This window comes from Orcinus orca, chromosome 10, assembly GCF_937001465.1.
Source record: "Orcinus orca chromosome 10, mOrcOrc1.1, whole genome shotgun sequence".
Classification (NCBI taxonomy): Eukaryota; Metazoa; Chordata; class Mammalia; order Artiodactyla; family Delphinidae; genus Orcinus; species Orcinus orca.
The window spans coordinates 1,381,589-1,407,698 of NC_064568.1; the positions used below are offsets into that span (position 1 = coordinate 1,381,589).

Below are 26,110 nucleotides of genomic sequence, written 5' to 3' on the forward strand. Positions count from 1 at the left end.
TAACAATCACGTCTAATCATGTCAGTGGTAAACACGGAGCCTCAACCCTTCGGGGGAGTGGGGCACACACGGTGGGGATGTGGAAGAAAGCTGAAACCACATTTTCTACAGTGGAAGTCAGGAGTGCATGGCTTCATCTGAGAAATCAAGAAGTTGCAGTAGGGACTTCCCTCATGGTCCAGTGGACGTGGGTTCGATCCCTGATCGGGGAACTAAGATCCTACGGGCCACGGGGCAACTAAGCCCGCGTGCCACAACTACCGAGCTCAAGCGCCTCAACTACAGAGAAGCCCGCGTGCCGCAAACTAAAGATTCTGTGTGCCTCAGTGAAGATCCCGTGTGCCACAACTAAGACCAGACACAGCCAAAAGAATAATAATAATAAAAATAAAGAAAATAATTTTTTTTAAGAAAAGAAGTTGCAATAGTATAAAATATGTTATTTATAGATGACAGTGTTCAGTGCCAGAAGAATCAGCCAGGTTGAAAGGCAGAAAATGGGGAGGTGGGTAGGACACAACCATCTTTAAGGCCTGAACCTTGTTGAGCTGTTTGGCTCTTTAAATCGTGCGCGTGTATAACTGATAAAACAAAAGCAAATTTGAGATACATAAATAGAGTACATGTAAGAGAGGAACAATGAGGGGAGTATTAAGGAAAATATTAGCAGGTGAGCCTGCTGGAAGGTAATCCTCTGTGGGTCTCATGCATCTCTGAGCATCTGGGAGCAGAGACACTGCCTGCCTTTGTTCTGGAAGACCCTTTCAAGCGTGTTTGTATAGCAGACAACCTTAGAAAAGAGAGACAGTGTCTCCCTCCACCGCAAGGGCCATTATAAAAGCTTCCGGTTCCTAAGCTTAGGGCTCCCGTCCTACAAGGCAGCCCACTGGTTGTACAGGTGTCGCCTGACACTCTCCATGCTGCCCTGTGGGATTTGCGGCTCAAATAACTGTACTTTTAAAATGCGGACACACTGCCTGCTGCTGTTGCTACGAGCGACCCCGTCCTTCCTCTATGACCAGGAGTTTCGTGTTGTAAAGTCTAAGACTCTTCACAGTTCTTGACAGAACTGTTGAGTTCTTTGACTCAGCAGAGGAAAGTCAGAATCAAAAACTCTGTTCTCCACCCCCAGCACAGAGTGAGGAAGCCAACATTATGTTTCCAAAAGATCAGAGCTCATAACACCAACTCTTCACACACTTACAGAATATAGAAGAGGAGGGAACATTTCCCAACTCTTTCTATGAGGCCGGAATTTCCCTGATAGCAAAACTGGACAAAGACATTCCAGAAAACTACGGGCCAACGTCCCTTATGAATACGGTTGCAAAAATGCTCAGTAAAATACTAGCAAGCTGAATGTAGCAACATACAAAAAGAATTATGCATTTTAACCAAGCAGGCTTTATGCCAGGAATGAAAAGCTGGTTCACCGTACAAAAATTAATCAGTATAATACACCGTATTAGGCAGACCTGCTCTAAAAAAGGAAAGTTACAGAAAATTCTTCAAATGAAAGGCAACTGGTATCGCTGAGAAACTTGGAACCTCAGGAATCCAGGAAGACAAAGAGAAATAGTGAATACCCGGGTAAATATAATGGACATTTTTCTCCTCTTCAGTTCTTTAGCACATGAATGGCAGTCGACAGGAAAAATTTTAACACTGTCTGATAGTGTTCTCAGTGTGGGTTAGTGTTACACAGAGAGGGCTGTCTCCCTTGTGGTGACAATTAAACGTAATGGGGTAGGTAGGCTAAGGGACTAGATGGAAGTGAGGGGGGTTCCTGCACCCACTTGAAGTGATGAAGTATCAGCGAAATAGTCTGTTAAAAGTTGCTGTACTCCTGGGCTTCCCTGGTGGAGCAGTCATTAAGAATCCGCCTGCCAATGCAGGGGACACGGGTTTCAGCCCTGGTCCAGGAAGATCCCACATGCCGCGGAGCAACTAAGCCCGTGTGCCACAACTACCGAGCCTGCGCTCTAGAGCCCGCAAGCCACACCAACTGAGCCCGCGTGCCACAGCTACTGAAGCCTGCGTACCTAGAGCCCATGCTCCACAACAAAGAGAAGCCACTGCAGTGAGAAGCCCATGTACCACAACAGAGAGTAGCCTCCACTCGCCGCAACTAGAGAAAGCCCGTGCACAGCAACAGAGACCCAATGCAGCCAAAAATAAATAAATAAATTTTTTTTAAAAAAGTTACTGTAATCCTTAGAACAACTACCAAAAAACAAACTATACAAAGAAGAATGCTTAAAAATTCAAGATAAATTAAAATGGGATATTTAAAATATTCACGTAATCCAAAAAGAAGAAGGAAAGGGGAAACAGAGGAGCAAAACATAAAAAAAATAATAAAATAGTAGACCTGAATCCCAGTGTGTTGATGTTTACATGAAATACAATGGTCTTTTTTTAATATATAAATTTATTTATTTATTTATTTTTGACTGTGTTGGGTCTTCGTTGCTGCATGCGGGCTTTCTCTAGTTGTGGTGAGTGAGGGCTACTCTTTGTTGCGGTGCTTAGGCTTCTCATTGCAGTGGCTTCTCTTGTTGTGCAGCGCGGGCTCTAGGTGCACGGGCTTCAGTAATTGTGGCTCGTGGGCTCTAGATCGCAGGCTCAGTAGTTGTGGTGCACGGGCTTAGTTGCTCCATGGCATGTGGGATCTGCCCGGACCAGGGCTCAAACCTGTGTCGCCTGCATTGGCAGGCGGATTCTTAACCACTGCACCACCAGGGAAGCCCCAATACAGTGGTCTTTATCAAATCATTTCACCTCACAGACCTTCCACTTGCTTAATCTCATTTTTTAAAGTATTTTTCTTAAGAAAAAGAAAATAAAAAACTAATTTTCTCAAAAGCACCATTTCCTATTTGAACTCCTGTGTATCTCGAAGGGTAAAACACATTCTATGTTTCTTATAAATAAGCCCAGGGAATTCCCTGGTGGTCTAGTAGTTCAGACCCCACGTTCCCAGTGCAGGGGGCAGGGGTTCGATCCCCTTTCAGGGAGCTAAGATCCCGCGCAATGCACGGCGCGGCCAAAGCAAAGAAAAAGGCCGAGAATACTCAGAAGTTTGTTTATAGTCATTACTTGGGATGCCAATTACCCCTTGATCAAAAGTGATTTTGTACATCCATTCCTTCAATCGGTGGAAAATATAAAATCTCTGATTAATTAATTGAATCTCCAGACAGCGGAAGACTGTTTCTGTGCCACATGATTTTACAGTATGCTGATGTACCGCAGGGGGCTGCAAAGGACTCCCCCCCATCCCAACCTCGTTCGCAGAGGCAACTGCACGTCCTCAGACGGTCGTGTGGCTTTGGTTCTGGTTTTGCCCAAACCGGGTCCCTCCTCTAAGAGGTACTCACTGCGGTCGCGCCTTGGTTACACTCATCACCCTCTCCTTCCTGCTTCAGTCGGGGGCAGCTATATCACTCTTTTTGCTGACCGCTGGCTCCACCTCACTAGAGAGGGTAGGTAACACCCCCACCTGAGGACAAGCCCACCAGCTGGACAGGCCAGGTCAGCCTGTGCTCAGTAACCCGGTTTATGATTTATGATTGACTCACATACCTATTCATTCAAAATGCAATGGAACTTGACATAGCTTATAGAGAGGCACATGACACAATAAGATAGAAATTAAAATAAATCAGGGGGCTTCCCTGGTGGCGCAGTGGTTAAGAATCCGCCTGCCAACGCAAGGGACACAGGTTCGAGCCCTGGTCCCGGAAGATCCCACATGCTGCGGAGCAACTGAGCCCATGCGCCACAACTACTGAGCCTGTGCTCTAGAGCCCACGAGCCACAACTACTGAGCCCATGTGCCACAACTACTGAAACCTGCGAGCCTAGAGCCATGCTCCACAACAAGAAAAGCCACGACAATGAGAAGCCTGCAAGTGCAACGAAGAGGAGCCCCCGCTCGCCACAACTAGAGAAAGCCGGTGTGCAGCAACGAAGACCCAACGCAGCCAAAAAAAAAAAAAAAAATCAGGAAATGGATGAAGGGAAAATAAAGACATATACACACCACTATATATAAAACAGATAAACAACAAGGACCTACTATACAGCACAGGGAACTCTTCTCACTGCTCTACAATGACCTATATGGGAAAAGAATCTAAAAAAGAGTGAATGTATGTGTGTGTATAACTGATTCAGTTTGCTGTGCACCTGAAACTAACACAACATTGTAAATCAACTATACTCCAATATAAAATAAAAATTTTTTTTAAAGAGGAAAAAAAAAAGCAAGCCAGATGGGGTAAAGTCGCCAGCGCTCTCATGCACTGGCTGTATGAGGACCACCAGTTCATCTCTGGTCCCTCTAGAGGCCAGAGCTGAAAGGACCACACGCCCAGCTACGGATTTGCAGTGTCCTCAGAGGGGAACAAACCACTGCTAGAGGGGCACAGCTTTTGAACGTGGAGAATTTCTCCCCGTAGCCTCATATAGGGCAGTGGGAAATGTCCTCAATAATATTTCTGTGATAAATAAAACGCAAGTCAGCATTTCACCGAAGAGCACCGAAGAGCACCGAAAAAAACTCTATAAGGGACTAAAAAATATCCCACGCTTTCAGTTTTCTGACAGTCTCACTGAATTGTACGATGAGATCTAGACTAAGGTGGTGCTTCTCAAGTTTGTCCACTGGAGGATATCCAACAACAGGGAGCAGCCCTAAGGCACGTGGGGCTACAGCTGAGGCGTCTGCCACACTCACAGCATGCCTTTGGCATTCTCATCTTCAAACACTTACGCGAATTCTTTATTTGCTTCGTATAAAATAATGTTTTCAACTGCTGACCCCTGGAGGCGGCCGGCCTCAGGGAGAGTTTCCTGACTCCTCGAGTGAGTAAGATGCTGTTGCATTAAGTGTCTGTTTTTGGAGAGTTAACTGAACTGAAACGAGCTGACACTGAATTCGGCCACCGGTTTCTTCTTCCTTGTGAGAGGACAACGTTTCACGAGCCCAGGCTCACACACACGGGTAGGTACACAGCTCGCTCTCTGAGCTCCGTTAGGGTGGGAGTTTAGGAGAGCACCGGGTCGGCCCACCGCAGTGTGTGCCCTGTCAGGCGGTCCTGGCGGGAGCCCGGATCCCCGGTGTGGCTTCTTCCTGAGTCCCCGGCCACACCCAAGTCTGGGACGACTCAGTACACTCTCCCCTTCCCAGTCAAGAAAGCTCACTCATTACCTGCTTTACTTCTTTGGCAGTAATGCGGTAATTTTCATTCCATGTAAATTAGAGATTTCTAGGAAAGATGGTAATACCCATACATCGTTTAAAAAAATACGTCTCGGGCTTCCCTGGTGGCGCAGTGGTTGAGAGTCTGCCTGCCAATGCAGGGGACACGGGTTCGTGCCCCGGTCCGGGAAGATCCCACATGCTGCAGAGCGGTTGGGCCCATGAGCTTGCGCGTCCGGAGCCTGTGCTCCACAGCGGGAGAGGCCACAACAGTGAGAGGCCCACGTACCGCAAAAAAAAAAAAAAAAGTCTCCCCAATAAACACTGAAATGAGCGAAAGGAAGCAAAATTAATGAAGAAAACTCCGTCTACTCTAAAATTTTACAAGCCCCAGCCTGCATTAATTTGAATAAAGACATTGCAAGCCTTCATCCAGCTAAACCAAAACAAAACGAAACAGAAACCCAGGTGTGGGAGTGGTAAAACACATGTTCCAAGACACCGGCAGTAAAGGAGCCAGAGAAGGCTCCTCCACCTCAACAGGAGGACGGGCAGGAAGAGGAAACGGTCGTCCCGGACGTCTGCCCCTCGATGGGCGGCCCCTGGGTCAGACCCGTCAGCCTCTCGCCGCCAGGGCTCTGCGGGGAATGGTGGTTTCCAGCACTGACGCCTGCCAGCAGCCGCAGCGAGAAGGCCAGTGGGAGCCCCCAGCCTGACTGGGCCACCCACAACCCTCTCAGCTGCCCTCAAGCTGCCGAGCTACCTTCTGTCCAGTAAATCCCCACTTTGCTAAAGCCGGACAGAATTCGTGTCTGCTGGTGCCGCCAGGAACTCTTAACAGACTCAACAAGCATGATTCCTTTTGCACTTAACAACACAACTCAGAGACATATAAAACAGAAACTACACAAACCACAAGATAAATGGATAAATCCTCAAGAACTGCATGGACTTTGAGGCACCTGTCTCAGAAAGTCACAGACCCAAAAGATTTCTTCTAAAAAATTAAAGGAAAAAAAGATTTTGAGCTTCATGTCTACGTAAGTTCTTAATTTAAGCTAATTACAATTAAATAAAAGTTAAAAATCAGCTCCTCAGTCTCACACTTCAAATGTGTCTAGCGGTTTCTGTATTGGACACTGCAGATTACAGAACATTCCCTTTATCACAGAGTTGTATTGTACGGAGCTGATATCAAGAAGATGTGGTGTGTATATATTTCTATTCCATGGAATATTATTCAGCATAAAAAAGAAGGAAATCCTGCCACTTGCCCCCCAAGGATGAACCTGGAGGACATCATGCTAAGTGAGACAATCCAGACACAGAACAACAAGTCCCATGTGACCTCACTTGCACGTGGGATCCAAAGCAATCCAACTCACAGAAGCAGAGCGCAGAAACGGCGACTGCCAGGGCCTCGGGGGAGGGGACATGGGGAGACACTGGTCAAAAGCTACAGACCTCCCGCTATACCGTGAAGACGTTCTGGGGGTCTAATACATGGCTGGTGACTCTAGTTAACACTGGGAATTCCCTGGTGTTCCAGTGGTTAGGACTCGGTGCTTTCACTGCCGTGGCCCAGGTTCAGTCTCTGGTCAGGGAACTAAGATCCTGCAAGCCGCGCCACGTGGACAAAAAAAACAAAAAAAAATACTGTATTGTATACCTGAAATTTGCTAAGTGTTCTCAACACACACACACACACACACACACACACGTAACCATGCGGGGTGATGGGTGTGTGAATTAGCTTGATTGTGGTGATGGTTTCACAACGTGTGCACATCTCAATCATCACATCGTGTACCTTAAATGTATACAATTTTTATTTGTCAATTGTGCCCCAATAGAGCTGGAAAAAGTAAATACTTCCATACCTAATTTTGTAACATGTTCCTTAAAGAGGGCCTCCCAAGTCATATAAGCTTTGGGTCCCACAGAGTCTGTCTCCTCCTGCCTCATCAACAAGCTGCAGGAAACACAGTCCCACCACGTCCTTCTTCATTCGAAAGGGCTCAGTGGTCTCGAGCACAGGCTTTGAGGATCGCAGATCTGGGTGGGAATTCCGGCTCTGCCACTTCTAGCCGTGTGCCTGTAGGCAGGTCCTCTGAGTCTTAACCCTTAGTCTGAAAACAGGGGTAAACTGGTGCTTGCCCCACAGGGTGATGTGATATAACATCTCAGCGCACCCGGCTCACAGTGAGCACAGCACACGCAGCCCACTGTAAGCACACAGTGAGTGTCAGCTATGACTACTTTTTGGTGTTTTTGGAGTGAAGGTTCATTCAGGAAATGCAGGTGAAAAAGGGCATTTTTAGACAAACAAAAGCTGAAGGAGTTTGCTGTAAGAAGACATCCCCTACAGTATGTACTTCGGCATAAGGAAAACTGACCCTGATGAAAAGTCTAAGATGCAGGAAAGAATGAAGAGCAATGCAAGTGTAAATACGTGGGTCATTCTGTGAGCATTTACCGTACAGAACAATAATAATAATATCTTTCAGAGTCTACAGATAGAATGAAAATGCACATCAACAAAGGCTAATAAATTGGGAGGGAAGTAAATATAAACTATTCTAAGGCCTCCAAGAGGATGGTCAAGGTATTGCTTAATCAGATCTTGGTAAGTTGGGTGTGCAAGTTTTAATCTAGGGTAACCCCCACCAAAAGAATAGAAATGGGGGTGAATTCCCAGGAGATCCAGTGGTTAGGACACAGTGCCTTCACTGCCGGGGCCCAAGTTCAATCCCTGGTTGGGGAACTAAGATCCTGCAAGCCACACAGCTTGGCCAAAAAAAAAACGAATACAAATGGGGTTTATAATTTCTTAATCAGTGGAGGAGAAGAAATGGAATGATAAAAAAACACTCAGGGGCTTCCCTGGTGGCGCAGTGGTTGAGAGTCCGCCTGCCAATGCAGGGGACACGGATTCGTGCCCCGGTCCGGGAAGATCCCACATGCTGCAGAGCGGCTGGGCCCATAAGCCATGGCCGCTGAGCCTGCACGTCTGGAGCCTGTGCTCCACAACGGGAGAGGCCACAACAGTGAGAGGCCTGCGTACTGCAAAAAAAAAAAAAAAAACAGTCTAAAAGACAGCATTAAAGGAGAAAAGAACGAGTGAGACAAGGATGGTTCACAAATGGGATGTTAGATTTAAACCAAAATATATCAGTTATTGCATTAAACATAAATAGACTAAATGTTCCAGTTAAAAGACAAAGATTATCAGAATGTTCTTTAGAATTGTACCTTTTGCTAGTTATGATATTAGTCAAAAGAATTCTAATGGAACTTATTCTAGAGAAAGAGGGTCAATTAAATGATAAATTTATAAATGATAAAATCTGTATTCACTTAATAACAGACTCAAAATGTGTACACTAAAAACTGACAGAACTAAAAGGAGAAATAGACAAATCGATAATCTTAGTGGGATAGCTTCACACAGCTCTCTGAGTAACAGACAGAACAAGCCCACAAAAAGCAGTAAATATGTAGAAGATTTGAATGACATGACCTAATGAACATATATGAACAACTATAAAACCCACATTCTTTACAAGCGCACATAGACCATTTTCAAGTATTGACTGTTACATGCCAGGACAGGGCACTTTTCCATACATTATCCCCTCTTATCATCATAAAGTTGTGAAACAGTCGTCTGGGCTGGAAATCTCCCATCTGCCCTCCCAACCCACTCACCCCTTCTCTATCTTACTCTGTGTCCTGCAAAGCCGACCTCTGTGGGCTGCATTCACAGGCTCCTTTCCCCTCTGGCCTCTGGTTGGGTTTAGCCAGAATTGTTGGGAGAAAGAAGGGTAGAATAAGGGCATTTGTTCTCCGCACCCCTCTGCGGGGCTGCCAGGAGGGTCCCTGGGGATGGCTAAGCTCCAGGCAGCTGCCCCCTCCAAGTTCCTGTTCCCACCCCTCCCCCGCGGCCTTTCAGGTGGCAATGGCCCAGCTGCTCTTAGTCCTGGGGGTTGTGCCATCCCTCGTGGGTCTTCCTAAACGCTACCCAGACCTTTCCAAACTCTCTTAAATTGCCCAGTTAGACTGTGCCATCTGTCTCCTGCGAGGACCCTGGCTGTGTCCCAGCATCCTATCTGCAGTTAAGGAAACGTAAGCTCAGGGAGGCCAGTGACTCACACGAGGTCGTGAGACCTCCTCCTACAGGTGCAGAATTAAGGACAGTCTCCCGCCTTGCTGGCATCTTTAATAAATCGTTAACACGACCCTGGCATACCCCTTCCACTTGAGACAACAGTATGCCTTGTCAGAGTGTCTGAATAACTCCTGAATGTGAGTGGTCACGTGGCCTTTCTTGGTTTCTTAAACATCAGGAACACTGTGTCTTCCACAGTACAGTATTCGGCTGTTTGTTAATTAATTTCTGCTGCATAATACCTTTTAGAGAAAGTTGTTTAATAGCAATGATGACCTCTGAATTTAATACTGCGTGATATTTGATATTTTGTCCTCCTCCTTTGCTGTTTTTCAGATCGCCACGAAATTATCTCCAAAGAGATATTGGAGCTGGACCCCTGGGAGAACCAGTGGAATGTCGTAGCCGTCAACGCCCTCATGCACGACAGCTATGATGTCTGCCTGGTGGCGAGGAAGAATCCCCGCGACCTCATCCCCCCGCCTTCAGAGTCAGTGGAGGAGGGTGGGGGGCACTGAGGTCTGTGTCTCTGTGGGACCCCCAAGGTGTCCGCCAAGGAGGCACTAGGGATGGAGAGCCCACAGCATGTGTGGGACGTGTGCACTGCATGCGTCGTGACCCGGTGCAGAGCGGCATGCGCTGGGCGCTGCAGGGGGTGTGTGCAGAGTCCACCCTCCGGTACCCAGGCTTTGCAGTGTCTTCCCCAAGCTTGGAGGGTAGGGATGGAACCGCCTGCTTCACCCACAGTTGAGCATAATCAGAAAACAGCCACTCCCAAAATATAATTTAGGGATGACATTTAAATAACACATAGAAATCCAACTATTTTACTTACTGTCTATGCTTCTGGAAGCCCAGTGGATTCAAAGAATGCATTTTGGTAGTTATTCTTCACCAATTTCCCAGGAGTTTCACATGCACAAGGCTCTTGTTTAAGCAGGAACAGTCGGTAAATTCCCTAGAGCTTTCCCAGGGGAAGACCATCCTAGACTGAGACACTTTCTTCAGTGCAGAACTGTGTGACTCTCATGACCGCTCCCCGTGTCCCCAGGTTCCAGCTGCTAACCCAGGCAGGAGGGACAGATCCATGGAAGCTGGAGCCAGTTGGAAACCTGCTTCTGCCACCACAAAACAGGACCAGTCAGACCCAGGGCGGGCTGTCGCGAGTAGGCTAGACTCTCAGAAGGCGGGGCCACACCTGTGTCTTTGCAGGTGTACCCCAAGTGCCCATGGCAGTGCCTGGCACATGCGTGGGTCTTTGGGTGGCCAGCATGGGGATGCCCCTGCTCCAGCCACGTGACCACAGTGGAAGCTGCTAGTTTCCCTGGATGGGGCTGGGGGGGGGGGCTCGTGGGAGGGCCGTGACTTTTCTAGATGCACTGAGTTCGGGATCTAGGCTCTCGTCCCAGCTCTGCTTCTTAGCACGCTGCATGATCCTGGGCAGCCCAGCCTTTCTAAAGCCTTATTCTCCTCCCGTGCAGAATGGGAAGGAAAGTGCTCCCTAGGGTTGTTGGAGAATTGAGTGCGGAAGCGCTGAGCACAGTGCCTGTGAGACGCAAAACAGGAAGCGTTCTTTAGCTGCTGCTACTTTCATTATCATTATCGCCGTAATCAGTATTCCCCGAAGCACAGCACCCAGAACACCCGGGCTTGGCGTGGCATCTTGGGGTTCCAGGGAGAGATGTGCATGGGGGCTGAGATCGCTCTGAATCCCCGGCCCCCCCAGGTCCAGGTGGGGTACAGATAACCCAGGGTTTCTTTTCGGCCCTGGATGCTGCTCCTCTGACCCATATCTGTAACTCTGCCCTCCTGTTGTTGGATAGCGTGAGAGATTCTGCCTCAAACATTTCCCTGTCTTCCCTGTTCTCACCTTAATTGAAGGCTGTCCCAATGTGGCATGGGAGGACTCATAAAACTGGGACTGTTTGCTAGTTCTGTTCCTTGTGAGACAGGATGGTTAGGCGCTGAGCAGGGGGCATGGGGGAAGCGGTCCGGATGCTGACAGAAGCTGCAGCTGCCAGTCACGCCGGCTCAGTCTGTGCTCGTCAAGGAGGCGTCACTGTTCTCACTGATTGACTTTATAATGAGCAAATGCTCTAAAAATGAATATTAAATAAAATGTCACTGATGGAAGATCGCTTTCATTTTGGTTTTCGTCCTGCAATTCAATGTAATTTTCATCTGAGGAGGGGACGCTCAGCACCTCCTGGGCAGGAATCAGAGTCGGGGATGACCAGCCTCAAGGACATCGGGAGCGAGGCCCAGAGGCCAGGACGTGTGAGGTGGGCAAGGGCGGGAGGGGGTGCGGTTCCCAGGGCGGCTGAAGCACCGGAGGAAGCCAAGACAAGAAGATGGGGCCACACAGAAGACCCCCAAGGCCACCCCAGGAGCCCAGCCTTGGTACGTCAGCCACACGTCTCCCGGCGAGGAAGTCCTTTAAGACCGTCCCCCACAGTCCAGTGTATTCGAGCAGGGTGACAGCAGACACAGCAGATGGGCAGGAGGCCTCGTGGTAGCCCGCGTCTCAGCTGAACCAGCCCCATAGCAGTGGGAGCCGTGCAGGGCCAGTGCAGCCGGATGGAGGGCATCAGCAGTCTGCCGCGAGTCAGGGTCAGAGATACCAGAAGTTTGAGCACAAGAGCACAGTGGGTCAGCCAAACCGAAAGACCAGAAGATCTTTCAAAGGGTGGTGCCCCCTCCACCAGGGGTCCTTAGAGAGAGCCCCAACCAGATGGCCTACGCTGTCCACCCCAGGCCCTGCTGGAGCACCAAGAGAGAATAGCTGGGGGGTGCACAGTCAAGGCACCCCACTCCTCCGCCAACACCAGCACACCCCGCCGGGGGGCCCCGGCTCTTCTTGTTCCCACCTCACTGGCCATCGCAATCCCGTTCCCGTCTCCAGCGGTCAGCTTAGCACAACACGTGGACCATTCAGGGAAGGAGACATAAGGGAGCTCTACGGAGGAGCTTCGGGGAGAGGCCTTCTTGCTCTTTGACAGACATGGAGAAGAAGACATGGGCTCTTCTGCTGAGACTTTTCTAGGCTGCGGGGCCCCTGGAACTGCAGAGACTGCGCTGCCGTGAGGAGTGGGCTGCAGCTGGTCCAGAGAGCCGGGTGGGATAGGGGATGGGAAGGCCCTGGTCCTGGGCGACACAGCAGAGCCACAGAACAAACCAGCCACAGGACTTCCTGCTAGACGCTCACTGTTAGGATAAATGTTCCTTATTGTTCAGGCTGCCTGGAGTTACTTGCAGCCCGAGATTTCCGAACGATACTCCAGCCTTCCTCTGCCAAAGTCTCTTTTTCCTGGGATGACACATGTCACCTCTGCCAAAGGGGAGAGGTGCTGGTGATGAGGTGCTTTGGTTCTTGCAGTGAGGAGAGGTGTGCACGCCTGGTGAGTGCCCGTGGTTCATGATCCCGAGCCATTTCTTAGCTATCTCTAGGATATTTCTTTTCTCTCTGACCTTTGACGTTGTTGATTACTGCATATCCCACCCACCACCTGTTTTTGTAAATAAATTTTATTGGAACACAGTTATGCTTACTGTGTACGTATTGTCTGTGACTGGTTTCACACGGCAACAGCAGGGCGCTGGAAGTGCAGTAGAGACCTCTGGCCCTTTCAAAAAAGTCTGCCAACTTCTGGTGTATTCCATCAAACTTTCTTGAGGAAAAATACTGAGCTAAGGGACTATGTAAATTATAAAGGAATATACATGCATCTTCCTCTATTTTTACATATATAACATTTTACATATATATGAACGTATATAACATGGTTCTATTCCATTCTTCTTTCATTCAATAGTGTGCTTACAAAGACTATCCATACGCTCTCCCTTTTTAACAGCCACACAGGATTCCATCATTGATGCAGCATAGTTTCTTTAACAAACCACCATGCGGTGGATGTTTCCACTGTTTCCTCCAGCTGTTCTTTTTTTTAAAAAAATTTCTTGGCTACACCCTGTGGCATGTGGGATCTTAGTTCCCCGACCAGAGACTGAACCCACGCCCCTTGCATTGGAAGCTCGGAGTCTTAACCACTGGAGCACCAGGGAAGTCCCCTTCTTCCAGCTGTTTTTTGAAGGGGACTCCATTCTTTGCTTTAGGCTCTGACACCAAAGTCCAGGCTGGGGGCTGTTTAGGGGGTGGGGTCTGCATTGCACTTAGGTTCTCTACAGAAGCTCAGGAGCGTTAGGGGTGGATGCAGGAGCCTACCTAGCCATGCTGTACGTGGCCTCAGGCCACTTAGAGACAGGACAGGTAGCAGCCACGTCGTCGGGGAACAGACCAGTCTCCTGCAGGTGGGTCTGAGCTGGGCAGGGGGCCATCGGGAGCGAGCGGGCAGGGGGCACCGAGAGGACACCCCTGGCAGGCTGTGCCCATCCTGCAGCATCAGAGGCTCAGCGGTGGATGGTCTCCACCGGCCGTGGAGCCCAGGACAAATACATGGGTTGGAAAGAGCTAACAAGCTAACAAGTTCCAGGCCAACATGAGGCTTTTCACACCAAGGCCACCAGTTTCAGATCGGAGGCAACCCCACTGAAGGCTGTTTCTCAGCCTTCCCAGTGCTGTGGGTCTGTAGAGCGACATTCCAAAAGGGAAGTGCGCCAGTGCAGGACCTGCAGCCTCTGAGAGCCTGGACCAGGGAGGGGCGGGGGCGGCCCCCAGCTCTGAAGAAACCACTCTCTCCCCTTCTCCACCTCCGCTGAGCACACACCAGACCCTGTCAGGTTGTCGAGAATAAAGCAAGAGGCCACCACGCCACGGAGGGACTGCTCAGAGGGAAGGTGGTCAGCACGTTCTGAGCGCTTTTCCAGAGCCTGGCCCTGCTCCCCATGCGGTCACATCCTGGAGGAGAGAAGAGATCTCAGGGACAGTGACGTGACCTCCTGTGAGGGGCTGGAGTCCAAACCCAGCTCTCCAGGCAAGCACGTGGCACAGCCCATCGCCGCCAGGTGTCGCGCTGTCTCACACCTGCGTGGTTCAGAAGTCCATGGAGGGTCTCAGGGAGCCAAGGTCAGGACGTTGGCAGGATGCGCTCCCCTTGGAGGCTTTGGGAAGAACCCACGTCCCTGGCTTTTTCAGCCTCTAGAGGCCACTGGTGTTTCTTGGCTTGTGGCTGTTCCTCCACCTTCAAAGCTGACAATCCATCTTCACATCTCCTCCTCTGACATCCCCCTTCTGATCCCCTCCCACCGGTGAGGACCTGAGATTGCGCTGGGCCCACACAGATATCCAGGACCACCTTCCCATCTTAAGGGCATCTGATTGGCAATTAATTCCCCTTTGCCATCAAAGGTTCCGCGGGTCAGCATGCACACGTTTGGGGAAAACCATTGCTCTGCCTACACGCCATCTAACACGTAGAATTGCCCATAAAGCACATCTGTTCACAGCCTGTGTGGGATTTCACGTGGATACCAAGGGCCGGGGCCACTGGGACACAACAGCAGGTGTAAATGCAGGCGCTGTCAGAGGCCCCATGACATCCCTGTGGGGGACAGTGAGAGGGAAAGGCTCCCGTCACCTGCGGGATGACCTGCAGGATGACCTCCATTCTGCTCTAACAAGGGCCACAGATTCAAAGAAGTAAGGTGACCACTACACATGAGCCATCACATAAGTGACTCACTTCTCTGAGCAAAGTGACACTAACTGCTGGGGCAACCTGGCGCGGGGGGGTTGGGGGGGAGTGGTCCTGGGGCCAGTCCGCAGGGCAGGCGACTGGCGGGCTTGGGCGTGCTGGATAGATGAACACGACGGGCATTCCAGACCCAGGAGCAGCCTGTGCTGAGGCCCCGCATGGGGAAGGGTGTGGTAGGCAGTGTGAGGGCAGGCAGCCGCACTGGCCAGGCTGAGCGGGCCCGGTCACCATCCTGGGGTCCGGTCATCCCCTCCTGGGGTGCCTACCCACTCCCACCCCCACGCCTTCCCCGGCTGGCATCTCCCAGAACCTCAAGGAGCTGAGACACACGGTCAGTGAAGCAGCTCCTCCCCCTGGTGGCTGGACCGGACAGTGTTCCTGCAACAAGGCTGCAGCTGGGAGCCCTGACAACCAGGACACATTCCCTCCCTGGGGGCCAGGGAGCCACCTGCAGGTGCAGAGCTGCTCGGACACCACCTGGATGGCTGGGCTCAGGAGAAGCTAGAACCTGGGACAAACTCCCTTAGGGTTGTCTACAAGTACAGGGAACAGAAAGAAGGCCTATGCCTACGAACGAGTAAGCAAAAAAGCTGGGAAAATGGGCAAAGAGATGAACACATTTCACAGAAAGGGCGCCTGGACTGGCCAATAAACTATGAAAAGGTGCTCGACCTCTAGGATCAGGGAAGAGCAAGTCCACCTGGAAGAGGGACCACTTCACGCCCTCGTGGGCAGGAGCGGAGGCAGTCCTGGGGGGCGCTGTGCTGGCCCCGCGGTGGATGCGCTGGAGAGGCCTGAGAAGCCCCTACGGAGAACAGTGTGGCGTCACGGGCTCAGGCCCCACCCACCCTCCTGGAGGCCGAGCCGGCGGCCCCCCTCCCCCCACCACCAGCTCTCACCGACACTCACAGCACTGTTCCTGCGATGGGGGTAAGGAAACAAACCAGTGCCCTGGACAGGAGAAAGGACGAGAGTCCAGGTACAGCTGTGCTCGGAACCCCCCGCGGAAGTGAAGCAGACCAAACCAGAACACACGTCTGTGTGGACGAACCTCAGAGACACAGCACCGAGCAAAGACAAGCAGTGAATCATCGATTCTGCACTACGCCACGCCGTCAGGCTTAAAACACACGAAAGGTCGCCCTGTTTGACTTAGAGAGCCAGCTGTGTGTCGAAGAAGAGTAACAAGCTGGGTGGAAGGACTCCGCCGACCGCGACTGGCGGCCAGGAGGGAGAGAAATGGGGTGCAGGAGGCCTTGGGGGCCGCTCACCCGAGCCCCACCAGGGGGGGCCCTCCCAAGGCCAGCCAGCAATGTCAAGTGCACCCCGACACAGACGCTCCCGACGTTTCCTTTTCGGTTCCCTTACCATCCTCCCTTCTGTGTCAAGGACAGGTCCCCATGGGGTGAGGACATCTTTACATCTCTCCAGCATGAGCTAATCCCCCCTTACACCTGGAAGACCGGCCTTTCTCAGACAATCGGGCAGATGGGGCTAGAACCTGAGGAAGCACTCGTGGGCTGGGGGGGTTCCCAAACCTCAGAGTTTAGAGCAGAAGTCGGCAAACTTTCTCTGTAAAGGGCCAGACAGTAAATATTTCAGGCTTCGTGGGCCAGATGGTCTCTACCGCATAGTCTTTGCTGGGTTTTGTTTTGGGGCTTTCCCCACATCCTTTAAAAATGCAATTCTCGCACTTAAGCCTGTAGCTTTACAGAGACCACCGGGAGGGTGTATAACTCAGAGGCCTAGGCCCCATCCCAGACGCTCTGTGTCAGGAAGTCCAGGGGGAGGCCTGGGACTAGGCATTTTCCTGTGCAAGCTGCCTCCTTCTCCACCCCACCCCTACCCTCCCTCTCACTCCACCCCCCACACACTCCCGCCCCCCCCCCCCCCCCCCCGGCAGATTCTCCTGCAGGGAGAGGCTGTCCCCGTGGCCACTCCCGTCGGTCCCCTGGGACCCCAGGAAGGCCCACGATGCTGGAGTCACCCTGGTATGGGCCTCCCATGCCCTCCAGACCTGGAGCTCCTTGGGGGCAGGGACCAGGTCCAGTCACCTCGTGCCCCAGGCCTATCTGGCCTGGCCCATAACCGGCCTGCAGAGGCAAATCCCGCCGCCCCCAGGCCGGCAGTCGGCCTCCCCTCACTCAGCTCACCACCTCCCTCCTGTGGTTCGTTTTTCTCCTTCCAGCCCCACCCTGCCCGTTTTACTCCGTCTCATCAATCTGTTCTGCCTCGGCCGCAGCGTCGCACGAATTGTTCCTGGGGATGCCAGCCGGGGGCACCTCTGAGCAACAACGGGAGGAGGGGTTTGGGGCCCAGATATGGAAGTCATGGCTGGGCTGGTGCAGCCCAAACACTGCATCCTCAGCTTGCAGAAACACCTTCCGACAAGGCCAGGTCGATGGGTATCAAAAGAATTCCCTGGCGGAATTTCCAGCGAAGGAAAACATGTCTTGGCTAACCAGCCAAGCAGATCATCGAATGAAGACAGAAACAGGCAAGCACAGTTTGTAACAGTTTTATTGAGATAAAACTCACTTATCATAAAGGTCACCCATTTAAAATGTACAACTGGGTGAGTCAGTGTATTCAGAGCTGTGCAACCATCGCCACAACCAATTTTAGAACATTTTTATCTCCCCAAAAAGAAATCCCGAGGACAGAAGGAAACAATGGGATTGGGGCGTTACGATGAAGAGACTTCACCGATCACACATCTCCGCTCCTCCTCGTTACTCTCTGATACAAACAGGTACTGTCTGAAACCAGCCTATTTGTGCTCATTAGAAAAAAAGAAACCTCACGCCCTTTAGCAGTCACCCCCTCATTTCCTGCACCACCCCCAGCCCTGGCAGCCACTAATCTGCCTTGTGTCTCGACAGACTGCCTCTTCTGGACACTCTGCACAACCCGTGGTCTCCTGGGACTGTCTTCTTTCACTTACTGCGATGTTTTCGGGGCTCACCTATGTTGCAGCAGGTCTCGGTGCTTCACTTCTTTTTGCTATCCATTGAATGGATGGACCACCTTTATTTATCTATTTTTATTTTTACTTATCTCTTCCTCATTTGATGGGTTGTTGCCACTTTTTGACTCTCGTGAACAGCACAGCTGTGAACATTTATGTACAAGTGTCTGTTTGAACATCCTTTTTCCATTCCTTTAGGCATTTTTTTTTCTTTTTTGGGGTACACGGGCCCCTCACTGCTGTGGCCTCTCCCGCTGCGGAGCACAGGCTCTGGATGCGCAGGCTCAGCGGCCATGGCTCACGGGCCCAGCCGCTCCGCGGCATGTGGGATCCTCCTGGACCGGGGCACGAACCTGTGTGCCCTGCATCAGGTGGACTCTCAACCACTGCGCCACCAGGGAAGCCCTAGGCACATATTTAACAGTGGAACTGCTGGGTCGTAGGGCACCTCACAGGAAGAACATTTAATAGTTAAGCAATAAGTCATTCATCTAAACTTGACATTAAGCATTTAATCATTAGTCATTCAATCATTTGAGGAACAGCCAGACTGTTTTTCAAAGCGGCACCACCATTTTAAATTCCCACCAGCAGCATGTGAGGGTTTTGATTTCTCCACGTCCCTGACAACATTAATCGTCTGCCTTGTTAAATACAGTTACCCTATCTGTGGGAACTGGCATCTCATTGTGGTTTAACTTGCTCATTTCCCTGAGGATGAGCATCATTTAATTGTTTCTTCTGGTGTTTACCTCCATGTAACGCACTTATAACTCCAGATTTTTAACTTTAGACGTTTTCTACTGACTTCCTTACACATAATCAAAAACTAACTCAAGATGGATCATAGACCTAAATGTAACTGCTGACACTACACAAGCTCTAGAACCAAACATAGGAGAAAATCTTTGGGACCTTGCATTAGATGGAGATTTCTCAGATGTGACATCAAAAGCACAGTCCATAAAAGAAAAGCTTGGCAAACTGGACTTCGTCAAACTGAAGAACTTATGCTCTTCGAAAGACACTGTTTAGAGAGTAAAAAGGTGAGCCAAAGCCGAGGAGAAAATAGCTATATTATTATATATCTGATAAAAGATCTTTAGCCAGAACTTGTAAAGAACTCTCAAAACTCAACAGTAAGAAAATCCAAACAGCTCATTTTTTTTTAATGGGCAGAATATTTGAAAAGATACTTCACCAAAAAAAAAAAAAATCTCTGGATCACAAATATGCACATGAAAAGAGGCTCAGTATCACTAGTCATTAGGAAAAGATAAATTTAAAAGCACAATAAGATACCACATCAGAATGACTAAAATTTGGCGGGGGGGGGCGCGGGGGTGGTTTGGCCATGCTGCATGGATCCTAGTTCCTCCAACAGGGATCAAACCCAGGACTACGGCAGTGAAAGCACCGAGTCTTAACCACTGGACCACCAGGGAATTCCTGAGAATGACTAAAATTTTTGTAAAAACCTGACACAACCAACTGCTGATGAGTATGCAGAACAACTGGAATTCTCACACATCGTTGGTGGGACCGCAGAAGGGTACCACCACCCTGGAAAACAGTTTCGCGGTGAAGCCTACGACTCAGCAATCCTGCTCCCAGATATTTACTCAAGAGAAATAAAAACTTAGCTTCCCGCACAAACCTGCACACAAGTGTTTAAAGTGGTTTTTCTCATAATAACCCGAAGCACCCTAAATGTCCTTCACCTGGAGAATGGATCACTACTCTGCCATAAAGAGGAACGAACCACGGGGACTCCAACAACATGGGTGACTCTCAAAGGTATCCTGAGCAGAAGGAGCCCATGACGAAGCCGACACACTACGTGGGTCAGTTTCTATGACATCAAAGGGAAGGTGAAACTGCGGGGAACAGAAAACACGTCTGTGGTGGACAGGAGCTGAGAGTGGGGGACAGGCCAACCACAGAGGTGCGTGGGAAGCTGGGATGACAAAACCCTTCTGTGTCTTGAGTGTGGTGGCAGTCCCAGGGCTGTATGCATTTGTGAACATTTGCATAACTGTACAGGAAAAAAGGTAAATTTTAGTGTATGTAAATTATGCTCTCATATTTAAAAAAGGGGTCAAAAAGCTAGTGCAGAGAGTAGAAGTGTGAACTGGCCAAGGAAACACAGGCAGACACCCTGGGGGCTGTCTGAGCTTGGGTGGATTTGTGGTGGGTCCTGTCTGGCCAGTATCACTCTGCTCCACAGGCCAGCGAGGAGAAGGGAGATGGCCAGATTCATCCATAGCTTGTGCCAGACGCATAATTCAAAAGACAGACACAAGGGCATTAGTGCTATTTATACACGTAGAGAAACGATCACCACAGTAAGGCTAGCTAACATCTGTCACCATATCATTGCAAACTTCGAGTGTGTGTGCGATGAGAACTTTTCAGATCTATTCTTTTAGATCTTAGGTCATCAGTTCTTACTTATTGAGATGCCGGGTCAGGGAGGGAAGGGGGAAGAAAGGAGAGCACTAATGGGAAAGTAAAGGCCTGGATGTCTCCCCGGGATGTAGATCAGCCATCTCAGAAGTAGTTCCAAGTTCCCGTAGGCTTTCAGGACCTCCAAGGACCCTGCCAACTCTAAATCCCGGGGTGCCGCGAGATAATTATAACAAGGCAAATGTGCTCCAGGACTGCCAAGGTACAACACACAGCGGAAGCAGATGGCATGAAGAAATCGGGCCCAACCGGGGGGTGCAGGGCAGGCTGCGTTAGGTGGAAACACCTGTGCTGTGATGCGTGGGTTTTGTCTGAGCAGAGGGGGGCTGCAGGTTGGGGAAGGGGAAGAGGAGGAGGAGGACGCATCCCAGCAGACAGAGTAGGTGTGAGGAAAAGCAGTGGGCAGGGCGGGGCGAGGGCTCAGGCTGGGGAGACAGGCGCGGAGCTTCTGCAGAGAGCTACTGTCTGAGCGCCAGGAGGGCTCGGTTCCACGTGTGGGCAGTGGTACCCCTCAGAGCTGCTGGTGATGCTCAGTACCTGTTGTTCTCTTCTTCCATAATGACGGAGCACTGTGTTTATGGATGTCATCTGAATGCACAGCCGTGTGAAACAACGATCAGACATCTAGACTCAGCAATTCTGCTCCCAGACACAGACCCAAGGGACATGAAAAGACCTGTACACAAATATTCAAAGCAGCGCTATTAAAAATAGCCCCAAACTGGAAACAATCCAAATGTTCATCAACAAGAACGGGGGTAAATAGATTGTGGTGGAAAACCACAGAGCATTTAAAAAAAAAAAAAAAGAGCAAATTACTGCACACAAATTACTGCACAAAACAAGGATGACTCTCACAGACATAAGGTCGAGTGCCAGACACAAAAGATCCCATGCTGAACGCTTCAATGTACTCAAAGTTCCAAAATAGGCAAAGGTCATGGACAGCAACAGAGGTCAGGATAGTGCTCACCTGGGGGAGGTCTCGAAACTGGGAGCTGCACAGGGAGCCTACAGAGGCACTCAGGGTCTCTGTCTTGGTCCTCGGTATGGTGACCCAGGTAGAGACACATGCGCACACTTCTCATGCTGTGTATTTTAGTCAGGGTGAGCTATACATGCCCCAGCCTCCCTTGCAGCTACGTGTGACAATGGACTAAATTCTGGCCTATGAGATATACATGGAAGTTGTGTATGCAACTTCTAAAGAAGGTCTTTAAAGGAAGGAAGTGTGACTTTCCCTTCCTCCCTCCTGCTGGATGGAATGCAGATGTATGGCTGGCACTTGAGCAGCTATGCTGGACTATGAGGTGTCACACGTGGCAGGGCAATAACATCGAAGGAGCCTGGGCCTCTGAGACCACGGAGACTGGCAGCAGCCCTGGGACGGCTACTTCCAGACTCCTAGAAAGTTAGAGAAATGAAGTGTCTGAGCTGTTGTTATTTGGGATTTTCCGTAACAAGCAGCCAAACGTAATCGTAAGTGATACAGACACCGTGGAGGACAAGTGAGCAACGGACAGGAGCGCTTTAGAAGCCTGTGGAGGGTGGACTGGACAGGGCCTCCCAGGAGGGAGGAAGGACAGTTACTGGGTGATGCATTTGTCCTGGCAGCGGACGCTGTGCCCAAACAAGGGCGGTGATGGCGGGGGATGGGCCAGAAGACATGGAGGAGGTGAGTGTTGGATGTGGATGTGATGACCACAACAGAGCAGTGAGATGGGCTCAAATTTCTGAGTCTGGGAATTAGGAAAGTGATGACTCTGTTAAACACAGTAGGAAACGAGGCAAGGAGAATGTCTGTAAAGCAAGGGGACAGACTTGATCTTCCCTTCTTGCTCATATACTAATTTTCTGAGTCCTTTTAGACCCACACTAATTTCCAGTGGGCTTACTAATAAAGAATTGCTTTTTTTTTTTTTTTTTTTCCTTTCTTGCGGTACGCGGGCCTCTCACTGTTGTGGCCTCTCCCGTTGCGGAGCACAGGCTCCGGACGCGCAGGCTCACCGGCCATGGCTCACGGGCCCGGCAGCTCTGCGGCATGTGGGATCTTCCCGGACCGGGGCACGAACCCGCGTCCCCTGCATCGGCAGGCGGACTCCCAACCACTGCGCCACCAGGGAAGCCCTAAAGAATTGCTTTTAACAAAACTCAGGGGAGTGATTTGTGGACACAAAGGCGATCGTCAACTACCTTCTGACGGACCCCCCTCCCCCCCGCCCCTCTAGGAAGCACCAGCATGCTAAGTGCTTTACACACTTTTGCTCACTGAGTTCTCAGCCCTGCGACACAGTTCAGGAGATCACGACTCGGGTTAGGCTACCTGCCCGCAGTGCCAGGGCTCATCAGACCCCTGGGTCTGAAGCCGGGCCTTCCCACTCCGAAGCCTGAACTCGGAATCTCGACAAGAGTGCTCTTCAAAGCAGCCTGGGCTGAGCACGAAGATGCAGGCCTGCCTCGCACATGGAAGGCGTCCCCCTGACGGAGCAGCCCAGATCCGCCACACTGGAGCTAAGCGCACCCAGCAGACCCTTTCTCGCTCCAGAGCACCTGTCTTTCAAGCCCCTGGTGTCACAGCAAAGTCCCTCTTGCACATCAGAACACAGACACACCGCCTCTTGTCTTTGGCCACTTCCCGCAGCAGCCCTGACCTCCTCGGGGGAGGAAGCCGGGCTTGGAAAGGAGACAGGAAAGACACAGCAGCTACCACGGCCCCAGGCCTGACCCCCGGGCCCGTTCCCGTCCTGCCCCGACCCTGGTCACTCAGGATGGCGGAGGGACACGGGAGCCAGGGCGCCGGGCGTCCCTCTAACCCTGCGACCCCCAGCAGTGCTGCCGTCATTCGCTCAGCGAACACTGCCGAGCAGCCCCCGGCGCCCTTTGCTAGAAGCCCGAGCATGAAGGCAGGCGGCTCACCTGCTCCCTCAGAGGTAACGGCGCAGAGCAGGGGCAGCGCACATACGGGAGGCTCAGCCCGGCGCCTCAGGGCTCCGCTCCCCTGGGGCCGGAGGCCCGCGGAGCCCAGCCCTCCCCTGAAGGGAGCCGGCCAAGCGTCCCTGCAGGCGGTGCTGGGAGCAGAGAGGAAACGTGGGACCCGCTGGTCTGCGGAGGCTGTGAGGCCTGGAAGATGCTCAGAGCAGCCGCTGTGCACCTGGCAGTCAGCAGAGTGCCCGGCGGCTCTGGGCTGCCCCAGGCCGCAGTCCGCAACTGTCGCCCAGTTCCCGGGAAATGAGAGAATTTGGGTAAGAAAATAAAGTCTAACCTGTTTTTTTCCCTTTGTGCTTAGTCTAGTTTCACTCGCTCACAGGACGCCACGTGCATAGGCCTCACACCGGGCACCTCAGGTCAGAGCTCCTCCTGGGAAATGGCCGCCGGCACAGACGCCGCGGGAGCACAGATCCCGCGATCTGCGCCAGCCCCGCGAGAACTACAGGAACCTATAAAGCAGCGCCGCACCGGCCTTTCAGGGAGAGCGTGTCCCGGGGCGTGAGCTGACCCCTTCCATTCTTAGGTCGAAGGATAAAGCTTTCCTTTGCTTCTGAACTGAACTCGCTCTCATTTTGCCGGCTCCCGTGACTCGGGGCAGGAGGACCCTTCCCGGGGACCAACTCGAAAAGGTCGGTAACACCGACAGCGCACGGGCTTCTCGGCTGGCATCAGTTGGCAGCGACACCATCCTGCAGAAAACCACACGCCCCAAGCACAAGGAGGCGGCTGCGGGGAAGGGTGGGAACATTCTAGAAGGTCCAGCAGCTGTTCCTGCAGGCCAAGTCAGCCTGGATCCAAAGATGCCTGCACACAGCCCTCTTTCGACCCACCTGAGAACGTGGGCCTTTCAGGTTTAAAATATCATTTGCCAAACACTGTGAGTCAAAATAGATACAGTCCATCTTCAGAAACACGGCAATACACACCAAGAACTTTAAAAATGTTTATTGCTTTGGACCCACCCGGAAATTCGCACTTTTGGAATTCTATCCCGAGTAAATAACAGGATATGTAGGCAACATTTTGGTCATGAAGATATTCATCCCAGTGTGATTTATAATAGGAAAAAAACAGTAAACAATCTAAACCCCTAACTTCAGGGAAATCGTTACAGAACACCGTGGTGCCTCCCTGGATGTACCTCCCATGAATATATTAGAATGAGGTTTAGGGAAAAAAATGTTAGACAGTAGGAAAACAATACCTAATAATACCTAGAATACTTATTTAAATATTAAAATATTTCAAAATCAAAAATGATTTGATATAAAAGCAATATACAAAATGATACATGGTCACGGTTATATTAAAAGTAGGTAAGGAACGAAAGACAAAGGAAACCGACCAACACTCTCTCCAGATAGGAGATTACGGAGCTTTTACAGCACTTGTCTGTACGTTTACGTATCTTCTAATGTTCTGTAATGCCCTGAGTTATTTTCTAATCAGAAGAAGGGAATCGCCCCCATCTTCCTACCAGCGAGAAAACATCGCTGCGCCCTCTTCTGCCTCCTTGCTGGTGAGACCTAAAGCCTGGCTACACCTGACGCCTTCCGGCCTTGCTCTGCGCCCAGCGGCCACTGTGGCTGAGAAGACACTTCAAGACCAGGAGCTGGCGCAGGCTTTCGGGTGCACTCCCGCTCTCCTAGGCGGGGCTGTCTTGAGGAGATGCAGGCTGGAAACCTGAACACAGATGCCAGGCCTCTTTGGAAAAATCCAAAGGCTGAATTTGGGATTCAGTTTGCCATGGGGCCCCCCCCACCCCGCACTGCATACCCAGCTTCCTTCACTCAATTATGGTACTCCCCTGACCCCAGAAAGCATTTGCACTTGTGAGCCCCACAGGAAGACTTGAAACTCCTAAGTTATGGACATCCATTTTTCCTGCTTTATGAAGGAAGACAATGCAATAGGAAAGAATGAACTTTATGAGCAGAAACATGCAATGGTGAGGAACAGTGGCTCTTGGCCTCTGGTTCTAGGTGTCCCAAGGCCCAGCAGCATCTCCATCCGTCCTGCAGTTCAACTGCTCCACCAAATCTTGCATTTCATGAGCTTAATTGCGAACTGGGCCTGAATCTGCCACCTTACCTGCTACCCTCAATCCCTACCGGTGATACTGTTTTTAACTGCTGTCTTAGTCGATGTTCATTGACTGTTGTGTTGGTCATGTCCGCCATCTAGCTTCTTTGTCCATCCAAGCTGAACCCCGAGAAGACGCATACAAGTTGGCCCCGGGTTCATCAAAAGAGATTTGGAAGTATAGTTCACTCCTGAAGAAACACTTCATCTCTCCCTCAACATGGAAGAATATTTTCTAGTAAGTATATTTCTAGACCAACAGGATTTAACTGTCATGTTGTAAAAAACAAAATTATGTACGTGACTAGATTACAGTAAAGTGCAGTGAGTAATCTGTTAGTAATGATTTGCTTTTATATAAATCAGATTGAACCCATTTGGACTTTAAATGTGGTTTCTTAGGAAGGAATGAAGGTCTTACAGAGAGGACAAAGAAGGTAACTGCACACAACTCGAAGGACTGTTTGCAATATAACTGCTACCAATAATAGACATCCCAGCAGAATGTTCTGGAGTCCAGAGTTTAGCCCATGACCAATAACACACTTTGTTGTTATCATTGGGATAATGGGAATCTA

General features: G+C 50.6%; 2 protein-coding genes across 3 annotated transcripts in view; one reads left to right on the forward strand and one right to left on the reverse strand.

Moving 5' to 3' along the window:
* Nucleotides 1-10,669, forward strand: part of KBTBD12 (kelch repeat and BTB domain containing 12) — a 59,528-nt gene extending 48,859 nt beyond the window's left edge. For both annotated transcript variants that reach the window (XM_004285444.3, XM_049715521.1), the window contains exon 6: nt 9,711-10,669. In XM_004285444.3, the coding sequence (XP_004285492.1) occupies nt 9,711-9,892 (182 nt within the window). In that variant the 3' untranslated portion in view covers nt 9,893-10,669. The remainder of the gene's footprint in view (nt 1-9,710) is intronic.
* Nucleotides 1-23,742, reverse strand: part of MGLL (monoglyceride lipase) — a 283,419-nt gene extending 259,677 nt beyond the window's left edge. Inside the window, exon 1 of the mRNA XM_033416089.2 lies at nt 23,725-23,742. The gene's annotated coding sequence lies outside the window, so the exon portion shown is untranslated. The remainder of the gene's footprint in view (nt 1-23,724) is intronic.
* Between the last annotated feature and the right edge of the window lie 2,368 nt (nt 23,743-26,110).